Source organism: Oncorhynchus gorbuscha, unplaced genomic scaffold (genome assembly GCF_021184085.1).
Source record: "Oncorhynchus gorbuscha isolate QuinsamMale2020 ecotype Even-year unplaced genomic scaffold, OgorEven_v1.0 Un_scaffold_1354, whole genome shotgun sequence".
In the NCBI taxonomy this organism is placed as follows: domain Eukaryota; kingdom Metazoa; phylum Chordata; class Actinopteri; order Salmoniformes; family Salmonidae; genus Oncorhynchus; species Oncorhynchus gorbuscha.
Window position 1 is genome coordinate 8,240 of NW_025746152.1, and position 14,261 is coordinate 22,500.

The following is a 14,261-nucleotide window of genomic DNA, read 5'->3' on the forward strand; positions in this document are numbered from 1 at the left end:
TAATACAACCTGAGACCCCCTACAGCAGACTATAGTTAATACAACCTGAGACCCCCCTACAGCAGACTATAGTTAATACAACCTGAGACCCCCCTACAGCAGACTATAGTTAATACAACCTGAGACCCCCTACAGCAGACTATAGTTAATACAACCTGAGACCCCCCTATAGTTAATACAACCTACAGCAGACTATAGTTAATACAACCTGAGACCCCCCTACAGCAGACTATAGTTAATACAACCTGAGACCCCCCCTACAGCAGACTATAGTTAATACAACCTGAGACCCCCCCCTACAGCAGACTATAGTTAATACAACCTGAGACCCCCCCCTACAGCAGACTATAGTTAATACAACCTGAGACCCCCCCCCACAGCAGACTATAGTTAATACAACCTGAGACCCCCCTACAGCAGACTATAGTTAATACAACCTGAGACCCCCTACAGCAGACTATAGTTAATACAACCTGAGACCCCCCTACAGCAGACTATAGTTAATACAACCTGAGACCCCCCTACAGCAGACTATAGTTAATACAACCTGAGACCCCCTACAGCAGACTATAGTTAATACAACCTGAGACCCCCCTACAGCAGACTATAGTTAATACAACCTGAGACCCCCTACAGCAGACTATAGTTAATACAACCTGAGACCCCCCCCTACAGCAGACTATAGTTAATACAACCTGAGACCCCCTACAGCAGACTATAGTTAATACAACCTGAGACCCCCTACAGCAGACTATAGTTAATACAACCTGAGACCCCCCCCCTACAGCAGACTATAGTTAATACAACCTGAGACCCCCCCCTACAGCAGACTATAGTTAATACAACCTGAGACCCCCCTACAGCAGACTATAGTTAATACCCTGAGACCCCCCCCCTACAGCAGACTATAGTTAATACAACCTGAGACCCCCCCCTACAGCAGACTATAGTTAATACAACCTGAGACCCCCCCTACAGCAGACTATAGTTAATACAACCTGAGACCCCCCTACAGCAGACTATAGTTAATACAACCTGAGACCCCCTACAGCAGACTATAGTTAATACAACCTGAGACCCCCCCTACAGCAGACTATAGTTAATACAACCTGAGACCCCCCCCTACAGCAGACTATAGTTAATACAACCTGAGACCCCCCCCCTACAGCAGACTATAGTTAATACAACCTGAGACCCCCCCTACAGCAGACTATAGTTAATACAACCTGAGACCCCCCCCTACAGCAGACTATAGTTAATACAACCTGAGACCCCCCCTACAGCAGACTATAGTTAATACAACCTGAGACCCCCCTACAGCAGACTATAGTTAATACAACCTGAGACCCCCCCCCCCTACAGCAGACTATAGTTAATACAACCTGAGACCCCCCCCTACAGCAGACTATAGTTAATACAACCTGAGACCCCCCCCTACAGCAGACTATAGTTAATACAACCTGAGACCCCCTACAGCAGACTATAGTTAATACAACCTGAGACCCCCCCTACAGCAGACTATAGTTAATACAACCTGAGACCCCCCCTACAGCAGACTATAGTTAATACAACCTGAGACCCCCCTACAGCAGACTATAGTTAATACAACCTGAGACCCCCCCTACAGCAGACTATAGTTAATACAACCTGAGACCCCCCCTACAGCAGACTATAGTTAATACAACCTGAGACCCCCTACAGCAGACTATAGTTAATACAACCTGAGACCCCCCTACAGCAGACTATAGTTAATACAACCTGAGACCCCCTACAGCAGACTATAGTTAATACAACCTGAGACCCCCTACAGCAGACTATAGTTAATACAACCTGAGACCCCCCCTACAGCAGACTATAGTTAATACAACCTGAGACCCCCCTACAGCAGACTATAGTTAATACAACCTGAGACCCCCCTACAGCAGACTATAGTTAATACAACCTGAGACCCCCCCTACAGCAGACTATAGTTAATACAACCTGAGACCCCCCCCCCTACAGCAGACTATAGTTAATACAACCTGAGACCCCCCCTACAGCAGACTATAGTTAATACAACCTGAGACCCCCCCTACAGCAGACTATAGTTAATACAACCTGAGACCCCCCTACAGCAGACTATAGTTAATACAACCTGAGACCCCCCCTACAGCAGACTATAGTTAATACAACCTGAGACCCCCTACAGCAGACTATAGTTAATACAACCTGAGACCCCCCCCCTACAGCAGACTATAGTTAATACAACCTGAGACCCCCCCCTACAGCAGACTATAGTTAATACAACTATGAACCTGAGACCCCCCCTACAGCAGACTATAGTTAATACAACCTGAGACCCCCCTACAGCAGACTATAGTTAATACAACCTGAGACCCCCCCTACAGCAGACTATAGTTAATACAACCTGAGACCCCCCCTACAGCAGACTATAGTTAATACAACCTGAGACCCCCCCTACAGCAGACTATAGTTAATACAACCTGAGACCCCCCCCTACAGCAGACTATAGTTAATACAACCTGAGACCCCCCCCCTACAGCAGACTATAGTTAATACAACCTGAGACCCCCCCTACAGCAGACTATAGTTAATACAACCTGAGACCCCCTACAGCAGACTATAGTTAATACAACCTGAGACCCCCTACAGCAGACTATAGTTAATACAACCTGAGACCCCCCCTACAGCAGACTATAGTTAATACAACCTGAGACCCCCCCTACCTACAGCAGACTATAGTTAATACAACCTGAGACCCCCCTACAGCAGACTATAGTTAATACAACCTGAGACCCCCCCTACAGCAGACTATAGTTAATACAACCTGAGACCCCCTACAGCAGACTATAGTTAATACAACCTGAGACCCCCCCCTACAGCAGACTATAGTTAATACAACCTGAGACCCCCCCCTACAGCAGACTATAGTTAATACAACCTGAGACCCCCCCTACAGCAGACTATAGTTAATACAACCTGAGACCCCCCCTACAGCAGACTATAGTTAATACAACCTGAGACCCCCCTACAGCAGACTATAGTTAATACAACCTGAGACCCCCTACAGCAGACTATAGTTAATACAACCTGAGACCCCCTACAGCAGACTATAGTTAATACAACCTGAGACCCCCCTACAGCAGACTATAGTTAATACAAACCTGAGACCCCCCTACAGCAGACTATAGTTAATACAACCTGAGACCCCCTACAGCAGACTATAGTTAATACAACCCCCCCCTACAGCAGACTATAGTTAATACAACCTGAGACCCCCTACAGCAGACTATAGTTAATACAACCTGAGACCCCCCTACAGCAGACTATAGTTAATACAACCTGAGACCCCCCCCTACAGCAGACTATAGTTAATACAACCTGAGACCCCCCTACAGCAGACTATAGTTAATACAACCTGAGACCCCCCCCCCTACAGCAGACTATAGTTAATACAACCTGAGACCCCCCTACAGCAGACTATAGTTAATACAACCTGAGACCCCCTACAGCAGACTATAGTTAATACAACCTGAGACCCCCCCTACAGCAGACTATAGTTAATACAACCTGAGACCCCCCCCCCCTACAGCAGACTATAGTTAATACAACCTGAGACCCCCCTACAGCAGACTATAGTTAATACAACCTGAGACCCCCTACAGCAGACTATAGTTAATACAACCTGAGACCCCCCCTACAGCAGACTATAGTTAATACAACCTGAGACCCCCCTACAGCAGACTATAGTTAATACAACCTGAGACCCCCCCCCTACAGCAGACTATAGTTAATACAACCTGAGACCCCCCCCTACAGCAGACTATAGTTAATACAACCTGAGACCCCCTACAGCAGACTATAGTTAATACAACCTGAGACCCCCCCTACAGCAGACTATAGTTAATACAACCTGAGACCCCCTACAGCAGACTATAGTTAATACAACCTGACCCCCCCCTACAGCAGACTATAGTTAATACAACCTGAGACCCCCCCCCAGCAGACTATAGTTAATACAACCTGAGACCCCCCCTACAGCAGACTATAGTTAATACAACCTGAGACCCCCCTACAGCAGACTATAGTTAATACAACCTGAGACCCCCCCCCTACAGCAGACTATAGTTAATACAACCTGAGACCCCCTACAGCAGACTATAGTTAATACAACCTGAGACCCCCCCCCTACAGCAGACTATAGTTAATACAACCTGAGACCCCCCCTACAGCAGACTATAGTTAATACAACCTGAGACCCCCTACAGCAGACTATAGTTAATACAACCTGAGACCCCCCTACAGCAGACTATAGTTAATACAACCTGAGACCCCCCCCCCCTACAGCAGACTATAGTTAATACAACCTGAGACCCCCCCTACAGCAGACTATAGTTAATACAACCTGAGACCCCCCTACAGCAGACTATAGTTAATACAACCTGAGACCCCCCTACAGCAGACTATAGTTAATACAACCTGAGACCCCCCTACAGCAGACCTACAGCAGACTATAGTTAATACAACCTGAGACCCCCCCCCTACAGCAGACTATAGTTAATACAACCTGAGACCCCCCCCCCCTACAGCAGACTATAGTTAATACAACCTGAGACCCCCCTACAGCAGACTATAGTTAATACAACCTGAGACCCCCTACAGCAGACTATAGTTAATACAACCTGAGACCCCCCTACAGCAGACTATAGTTAATACAACCTGAGACCCCCTACAGCAGACTATAGTTAATACAACCTGAGACCCCCCTACAGCAGACTATAGTTAATACAACCTGAGACCCCCTACAGCAGACTATAGTTAATAGCAGACTATAGTTAATACAACCTGAGACCCCCCCCCTACAGCAGACTATAGTTAATACAACCTGAGACCCCCCTACAGCAGACTATAGTTAATACAACCTGAGACCCCCCCCCTACAGCAGACTATAGTTAATACAACCTGAGACCCCCCCTACAGCAGACTATAGTTAATACAACCTGAGACCCCCCCTACAGCAGACTATAGTTAATACAACCTGAGACCCCCCTACAGCAGACTATAGTTAATACAACCTGAGAGACTATAGTTAATACAACCCCCCTACAGCAGACTATAGTTAATACAACCTGAGACCCCCCTACAGCAGACTATAGTTAATACAACCTGAGACCCCCCCTACAGCAGACTATAGTTAATACAACCTGAGACCCCCCTACAGCAGACTATAGTTAATACAACCTGAGACCCCCTACAGCAGACTATAGTTAATACAACCTGAGACCCCCCCCCTACAGCAGACTATAGTTAATACAACCTGAGACCCCCCCCTACAGCAGACTATAGTTAATACAACCTGAGACCCCCCCTACAGCAGACTATAGTTAATACAACCTGAGACCCCCCCCCCCCTACAGCAGACTATAGTTAATACAACCTGAGACCCCCCCCTACAGCAGACTATAGTTAATACAACCTGAGACCCCCCTACAGCAGACTATAGTTAATACAACCTGAGACCCCCCCTACAGCAGACTATAGTTAATACAACCTGAGACCCCCCCTACAGCAGACTATAGTTAATACAACCTGAGACCCCCTACAGCAGACTATAGTAGTAATACAACCTGAGACCCCCCCCTACAGCAGACTATAGTTAATACAACCTGAGACCCCCCCTACAGCAGACTATAGTTAATACAACCTGAGACCCCCCTCTACAGCAGACTATAGTTAATACAACCTGAGACCCCCCCCCCCTACAGCAGACTATAGTTAATACAACCTGAGACCCCCCTACAGCAGACTATAGTTAATACAACCTGAGACCCCCCTACAGCAGACTATAGTTAATACAGCAGACTATAGTTAATACAACCTGAGACCCCCCCCTACAGCAGACTATAGTTAATACAACCTGAGACCCCCCCCCTACAGCAGACTATAGTTAATACAACCTGAGACCCCCCCCTACAGCAGACTATAGTTAATACAACCTGAGACCCCCCTACAGCAGACTATAGTTAATACAACCTGAGACCCCCCTACAGCAGACTATAGTTAATACAACCTGAGACCCCCCCCTACAGCAGACTATAGTTAATACAACCTGAGACCCCCCCTACAGCAGACTATAGTTAATACAACCTGAGACCCCCCTACAGCAGACTATAGTTAATACAACCTGAGACCCCCCCCCTACAGCAGACTATAGTTAATACAACCTGAGACCCCCCTACAGCAGACTATAGTTAATACAACCTGAGACCCCCCTACAGCAGACTATAGTTAATACAACCTGAGACCCCCCCTACAGCAGACTATAGTTAATACAACCTGAGACCCCCCCTACAGCAGACTATAGTTAATACAACCTGAGACCCCCCCCTACAGCAGACTATAGTTAATACAACCTGAGACCCCCCTACAGCAGACTATAGTTAATACAACCTGAGACCCCCCCCTACAGCAGACTATAGTTAATACAACCTGAGACCCCCCCTACAGCAGACTATAGTTAATACAACCTGAGACCCCCCCCCTACAGCAGACTATAGTTAATACAACCTGAGACCCCCCTACAGCAGACTATAGTTAATACAACCTGAGACCCCCTACAGCAGACTATAGTTAATACAACCTGAGACCCCCCCCCCTACAGCAGACTATAGTTAATACAACCTGAGACCCCCTACAGCAGACTATAGTTAATACAACCTGAGACCCCCCTACAGCAGACTATAGTTAATACAACCTGAGACCCCCTACAGCAGACTATAGTTAATACAACCTGAGACCCCCCCCCCTACAGCAGACTATAGTTAATACAACCTGAGACCCCCCACAGCAGACTATAGTTAATACAACCTGAGACCCCCCCCCCTACAGCAGACTATAGTTAATACAACCTGAGACCCCCCCCTACAGCAGACTATAGTTAATACAACCTGAGACCCCCCCCTACAGCAGACTATAGTTAATACAACCTGAGACCCCCCTACAGCAGACTATAGTTAATACAACCTGAGACCCCCCCTACAGCAGACTATAGTTAATACAACCTGAGACCCCCCTACAGCAGACTATAGTTAATACAACCTGAGACCCCCCCAGCAGACTATAGTTAATACAACCTGAGACCCCCCCTACAGCAGACTATAGTTAATACAACCTGAGACCCCCCCCTACAGCAGACTATAGTTAATACAACCTGAGACCCCCCCCTACAGCAGACTATAGTTAATACAACCTGAGACCCCCCTACAGCAGACTATAGTTAATACAACCTGAGACCCCCCTACAGCAGACTATAGTTAATACAACCTGAGACCCCCTACAGCAGACTATAGTTAATACAACCTGAGACCCCCTACAGCAGACTATAGTTAATACAACCTGAGACCCCCCCTACAGCAGACTATAGTTAATACAACCTGAGACCCCCTACAGCAGACTATAGTTAATACAACCTGAGACCCCCCCTACAGCAGACTATAGTTAATAGAGACCCCCTTAGACTATACAAACCTGAGACCCCCTACAGCAGACTATAGTTAATACAACCTGAGACCCCCCCTACAGCAGACTATAGTTAATACAACCTGAGACCCCCCCTACAGCAGACTATAGTTAATACAACCTGAGACCCCCCCCCAGCAGACTATAGTTAATACAACCTACAGCAGACTATAGTTAATACAACCTGAGACCCCCCCCCTACAGCAGACTATAGTTAATACAACCTGAGACCCCCCTACAGCAGACTATAGTTAATACAACCTGAGACCCCCCCCCTACAGCAGACTATAGTTAATACAACCTGAGACCCCCCCCCTACAGCAGACTATAGTTAATACAACCTGAGACCCCCCTACAGCAGACTATAGTTAATACAACCTGAGACCCCCCCCTACAGCAGACTATAGTTAATACAACCTGAGACCCCCCCCTACAGCAGACTATAGTTAATACAACCTGAGACCCCCCTACAGCAGACTATAGTTAATACAACCTGAGACCCCCCCTACAGCAGACTATAGTTAATACAACCTGACACCCCCCCCCTACAGCAGACTATAGTTAATACAACCTGAGACCCCCCCCCCCCCCCCTACAGCAGACTATAGTTAATACAACCTGAGACTCGTGACTCCCGGCCCTGTTTTCGTGACTCCCGGCCCTGTTTTCGTGACTCCCGGCCCTGTTTTCGTGACTCCCGGCCCTGTTTTCGTGACTCCCGGCCCTGTTTCCGTGACTCCCGGCCCTGTTTCCGTGACTCCCGGCCCTGTTTCCGTGACTCCCGGCCCTGTTTCCGTGACTCCCGGACCTGTTTTCGTGACTCCCGGACCTGTTTTCGTGACTACTGGCTATAACTTACCTTTCCAACTCTGTTAGGTGGTAGATGGCTTCTTTGTGAAGAGGGTCCAGGACGTGAAGGAGTCTGTAGCCTACCTCACTGTCATGACCCGATACCTCTCCAAGCTTTACCAGGTAACTATACACACACACATACTTGACCAGATGCCTGACCATGGCACTTCTGAAAGCCTATATCCCACTATAGCCTGATGGGATTTGCACAATAACTTTTCAGTTTAATTTCTGGAATTGATAAGGTGCAACGTAAAAAAATCACAATCACCCGACCTCAACCCAATTGAGATGGTTTGGGATGATTTGGACCACAGAGTGAAGGAAAAGCAGCCAACAAGTGCTCAGCATATGTGGGCAAAGGGTGGCTACTTTGAAGAATCTAAAATATATTTAAATTTTAATTAACACTTTTTTTGGTTACTTCATGTTTCCATTTGTGTTATTTTATAGTTTTGATGTCTTCACTATTATTCTACAATGTAGAAAATAGGAAAAATAAAGAAAAACCCTTGAATGAGTAGGTTTTCTATAACTTTTGACTGGTGCTGTACACAAACACACTACCGACCAGATACATCACCAAGCTATACCAGGTCATGATAATGCTCTTTACCAGGTCATGATAATGCTCTTTACCAGGGCATGATAATGCTGTTTACCAGGTCATGATAATGTTCTTTACCAGGTCATGATAATGCTCTTTACCAGGTCATGATAATGCTCTTTACCAGGTCATGATAATGCTCTTTACCAGGTCAAGATAATGCTCTTTTCCAGGTCATGGTACTGCTCTTTACCAGGTCATGATAATGCTCTTTACCAGGTAATGATAATGCTCTTTTGTATTCTATATTATTTTGAATAGAATAAACAGGTAACTACAGTATTCAGCATTTGACTCTAGCCCCATACTGAATAGAATGATAATGTAGCGGTAATATAGTGGTAAGGCAATGTAATATAGTGGTAATGTAATATAGTGGTAATTTAGTGGTAATGTAATACTAATATAGTGGTAATGTAATATAATGGTAATGTAATGTAGTGGTAATGTAATATAGTGGTAATTTAGTGGTAATGTAATGCTAATATAGTGGTAATGTAATATAGTGGTAATGGTAATGTAATGTAGTGGTAATGTAATATAGTGGTAATGTAGTGCTAATATAGTGGTAAGGCAATGTAATATAGTGGTAATGTAATATAGTGGTAATTTAGTGGTAATGGTGATGTAATGTAATATAATATAGTGGTAATATAGTGGTAATGGTAATGGAATGTAGTGGTAATATAGTGGTAATGTAATATAGTGGTAATGGTAATGGAATGTAGTGGTAATGTAATATAGTGGTAATGTAATGTAGTGGTAATGTAATATAGTGGAAATGGTGATGTAATATAGTGGTAATGCAGTGGTAATGTAATATAGAGGTTATACAATGGTAATGTAGCTGTAATATAGTGGTAATGTAGTGGTTATATAGTAGTAATGTAATATAGTGGTAATATAATGGTAATGCAGCGGTTATATAGTGGCAATGTAATATAGAGGTCATGTAATGGTAATGTCGCTGTAATATAGTGGTAATGTAGTGGTTATATAGTAGTAATGTAATATAGAGGTCATGTAATGGTAATGTAGCTGTAATATAGTGTTAATGTAGTGGTTATATAGTAGTAATATAGAGGTTATGTAATGGTAATGTAGCTGTAATATAGTAGTAATGTAGTGATTATAGTGGTAATATAATGGTAATGTAGCTGTAATATAGTGGTAATGTAGTGGTTATATAGTAGTAATGTAATATAGAGGTAATATAATGGTAATACAGCGGTTATATAGTAGTAATGTAATGGTAATGTCGCTGTAATATAGTGGTAATGTAGTGGTTATATAATGGTAATATAATGGTAATGCAGCGGTTATATAGTGGTAATATAGTGGTTATATAGTGGTAATGTAGTGGTTATATAATGGTAATATAATGGTAATGCAGCGGTTATATAGTGGTAATGTAGTGATTATATAGTGGTAATATAATGGTGATGCAGCGGTTATATAGTGGTAATGTAATGGTCATGCATTGGTTATATAGTGGTAATGTAGTGATTATATAGTGGTAATATAATGGTTATATAGTGGTAATGTAGTGATTATATAGTGGTAATATAGTGATTATATAGTGGTAATGTAGTGATTATATAGTGGTAATATAATGGTAACTCTGGTGCTCTTCCCATGTGTTCATTTATCTCATTATTCATCAAGTGGTTTTCACTGGTTTCCATCTTATTGTCTTCTGATTTAGAACCGTACCTTGGTCTGTCGCTCCAGGGAGCTAGAGGGGGATGGACAGAACGAGGAAGAGTGTGGAGGGAGGGAGAGAGAGGACCCCTCCTGTTCTCTCATCTCCTTCGCAGAGTTCAACCAAGGAGCTGTCAAGAACAAGGTGTTTGTTAATCCTCTCTGTCTCTACAGTGAGAGAGGTGTTTATCCTCTGTCTCTCTACAGTGAGAGGTGTTAATCCTCTCTGTCTCTACAGTGAGAGGTGTTTATCCTCTCTGTCTCTCTACAGTGAGAGGTGTTAATCCTCTCTGTCTCTACAGTGAGAGGTGTTTATCCTCTCTGTCTCTCTACAGTGAGAGGTGTTAATCCTCTCTGTCTCTACAGTGAGAGGTGTTAATCCTCTCTGTCTCTCTACAGTGAGAGGTGTTTATCCTCTCTGTCTCTCTACAGTGAGAGGTGTTTATCCTCTCTGTCTCTCTACAGTGAGAGGTGTTTATCCTCTCTGTCTCTACAGTGAGAGGTGTTAATCCTCTCTGTCTCTACAGTGAGAGGTGTTAATCCTCTCTGTCTCTACAGTGAGAGGTGTTAATCCTCTCTGTCTCTACAGTGAGAGGTGTTAATCCTCTCTGTCTCTACAGTGAGAGGTGTTAATCCTCTCTGTCTCTACAGTGAGAGGTGTTAATCCTCTCTGTCTCTACAGTGAGAGGTGTTAATCCTCTCTGTCTCTACAGTGAGAGGTGTTAATCCTCTCTGTCTCTACAGTGAGAGGTGTTAATCCTCTCTGTCTCTACAGTGAGAGGTGTTAATCCTCTCTTTCTCTACAGTGAGAGGTGTTAATCCTCTCTGTCTCTACAGTGAGAGGTGTTAATCCTCTCTGTCTCTACAGTGAGAGGTGTTTGTTAATCCTCTCTGTCTCTACAGTGAGAGGTGTTTGTTAATCCTCTCTGTCTCTACAGTGAGAGGTGTTTGTTAATCCTCTCTGTCTCTACAGTGAGAGGTGTTAGTTAATCCTCTCTGTCTCTACAGTGAGAGGTGTTAATCCTCTCTGTCTCTACAGTGAGAGGTGTTTGTTAATCCTCTCTGTCTCTCTACAGCACATATGTCAGAGTCAAGGCCCGCGGGCCACATCCGGCCCGCGAGAAGGTTTTTTACGGCCCCTGGGATGATCTTGATTTATTATTAGAACCGGCCCGCAGACCGCAGCAAGCCGGCAGCCCGCAGATCTTTTACACGCACCAATACTACATTTCCCACAATGCAACGGTGACGCACCGAGCAGTAGGCTGCTTCATTTCAATATTTATTGGCACAGCAGTTGTCAGCATCACAGTAAAATTAACTTTCAGATACCCATCAAAAATGGCAAAACGGAAGGTGGACACTGAGAACCGGGGGTTTCAAACAAGGTGGGAGTCGGAGTATTTGTTCACGGAGGTAGCTGGAAAACCTGTGTGTCTTCTGTGTGGAGAAAGTGTGGCGGTACTGAAAGAGTATAATCTGAGACGAGATTATGAAACGAAACACGCGGACAACAACAAGAATATGGACATGGAACAAAGGCTACAAAAGGCAGAGGAATTAAAACGAGGCCTCAAATCTCGACAGGCTCTGTTCAAAAAGCCAAATCACAAGGCCAGGCTGCTGTCAAGGCCAGTTTCATTTTGGCAGAAGAGATCGCTAAATCAGCCCGGCCATTTACGGAGGGGGATTTCATCAAAAACTGCATGATTAAAGTTTGTGACGAAGTTTGCCCAGAAAAAAGGCAACTCTTTTTAAATGTGAGTCTGAGCAGAAACACCATTGCCGAGAGAGTAGACCAGTTGTCCATCAATCTAAAAGAGCAGCTTGTGAAAAAGGGAAAAGATTTCATTGCATATTCCTTGGCTGTGGATGAGAGCACCGACATTTCTGACATTGCCCAGTTGTCAATTTTCATCCGCGGAGTGGACTCCAGCCTAAGCGTGACAGAGGAGTTTTTGGCTTTACGTCCTATGCATGGCACAACTACGGGGCATGATTTGTATGAAGAGGTGTCAAGATGTGTAAATGAGATGGAGCTGCCTTGGGAAAAACTTGTGGGTTTGACAACCGACGGAGCACCTGCGATGTGTGGACACAGGAGCGGACTGGTGGAGAAGATACGGGAAAAGATGCAAGAGGAAAACGCGACAGGTGAGCTGACAGCTTATCATTGTATCATACACCAGGAAGCGTTGTGCGGTAAAGCCTTGAAAATGGAGCATGTAATGAGCATCATCACGCGCACAGTTAACTTTATCAGAGCCAAAGGTTTGAATCACCGCCAGTTCAAGGCATTTCTGACGGAGTTAGAAACGGAGCATGGTGATTTGCCTTATCACACAGAGGTGCGATGGCTAAGCCAGGGAAAGGTGCTTCAAAGATGTTTCGAGCTTCGTGAGGAGATTTGTCTGTTCTTGGACAGCAAAGGGAAAGACACAACACAACTCCGAGACGAAATGTTTCTGTGTGAAATGGCTTTTCTGTGTGACATTACGAGTCATCTGAATGCAATGAACTTGCAGCTGCAGGGTCGGGATCGTGTCATCTCTGATATGTACAGTACAGTGAAGGCATTTAAAACCAAACTGACTCTGTGGGAGACGCAGATGCGGAAAGAAAATTTGAGCCACTTTCCCAGCTGCCAGACCATGAAAGAGAAGCTCTCTACCAGTGCGTTCCCGAGCGCACAGTTGGCTGATAAAATAGGTATGCTTGCCGCTGACTTTCGACGCCGATTTGCTGACTTTGAAGCACAAAAAAGTAGGTTGGAACTGCTCGGTAACCCATTTGCTGTTGACGTGGAAAGCTCACCACCAAACCTCCAAATGGAGTTGATTGACCTCCAATGCAATGATGCACTGAGGGCAAAATATGCGGCAGTGGGTGCTGCGGAGTTCGCCCGTTTCCTCCCGACACAATGCCCCAGCTGCGCATCCAGGCTGCTCAAACGTTGTCTATGTTTGGCAGCACATACCTGTGTGAACAACTGTTTTCTTTGATGAACTTGAACAAAACATCACACAGAAGTCGACTTACTGCTGAACACCTCCACTCAATTCTGAGGATTTCCTCAGCTCAGAGCCTTACCCCGAACATTGATGAACTTGTGGAAAAGATGGGACACCACCAAGTATCACCCTCAACCTCAAACAAGTGAACATTACTGTGCAATCACATATTTAGAGTTTTTACTCAGTTCAAGTTTAAAAGTTAAAGTTTAATATTTGTTTTCACTGCATGTTACTTCTCCTTAAACAAAGTGTTGTTTTTGATTAATAGATTTTTGCACTTTATTTTATTGTATTTCAATCCAATTATATTTTAAAAATATTTCAGTTGAGTGGATGATAGAAAATTGCTATTATTGTTTTTTTCTTTGAAGTAAATTTAGCCCACTTTTGCTAAAATAGAAAATATAGGCTACTGATGGTGCCTTGAATACCGGTTTCTTTCATTTAATGTTCATGTTATGGGGATTTTTATATAAAGGAAATTTGTCTTTTGTGTCTGTTGAAAATTAAAGATTACTGACAGAGCCATAAGAAAATATTGCTTTATTTATCTGATCATATTGGAATAT

At 44.4% G+C, this 14,261-nt stretch overlaps 1 protein-coding gene across 2 annotated transcripts in view; it reads left to right on the forward strand.

Annotated features, from left to right (window-relative positions):
* Nucleotides 1-8,361: 8,361 nt before the first annotated feature.
* LOC124022350 (crossover junction endonuclease MUS81-like) overlaps nt 8,362-14,261 on the forward strand; it is a 38,323-nt gene continuing 32,423 nt past the window's right edge. For both annotated transcript variants that reach the window (XM_046337275.1, XM_046337274.1), the window contains exons 1-2: nt 8,362-8,490; nt 10,683-10,823. In XM_046337275.1, the coding sequence (XP_046193231.1) occupies nt 8,461-8,490; nt 10,683-10,823 (171 nt within the window). In that variant the 5' untranslated portion in view covers nt 8,362-8,460. The remainder of the gene's footprint in view (nt 8,491-10,682; nt 10,824-14,261) is intronic.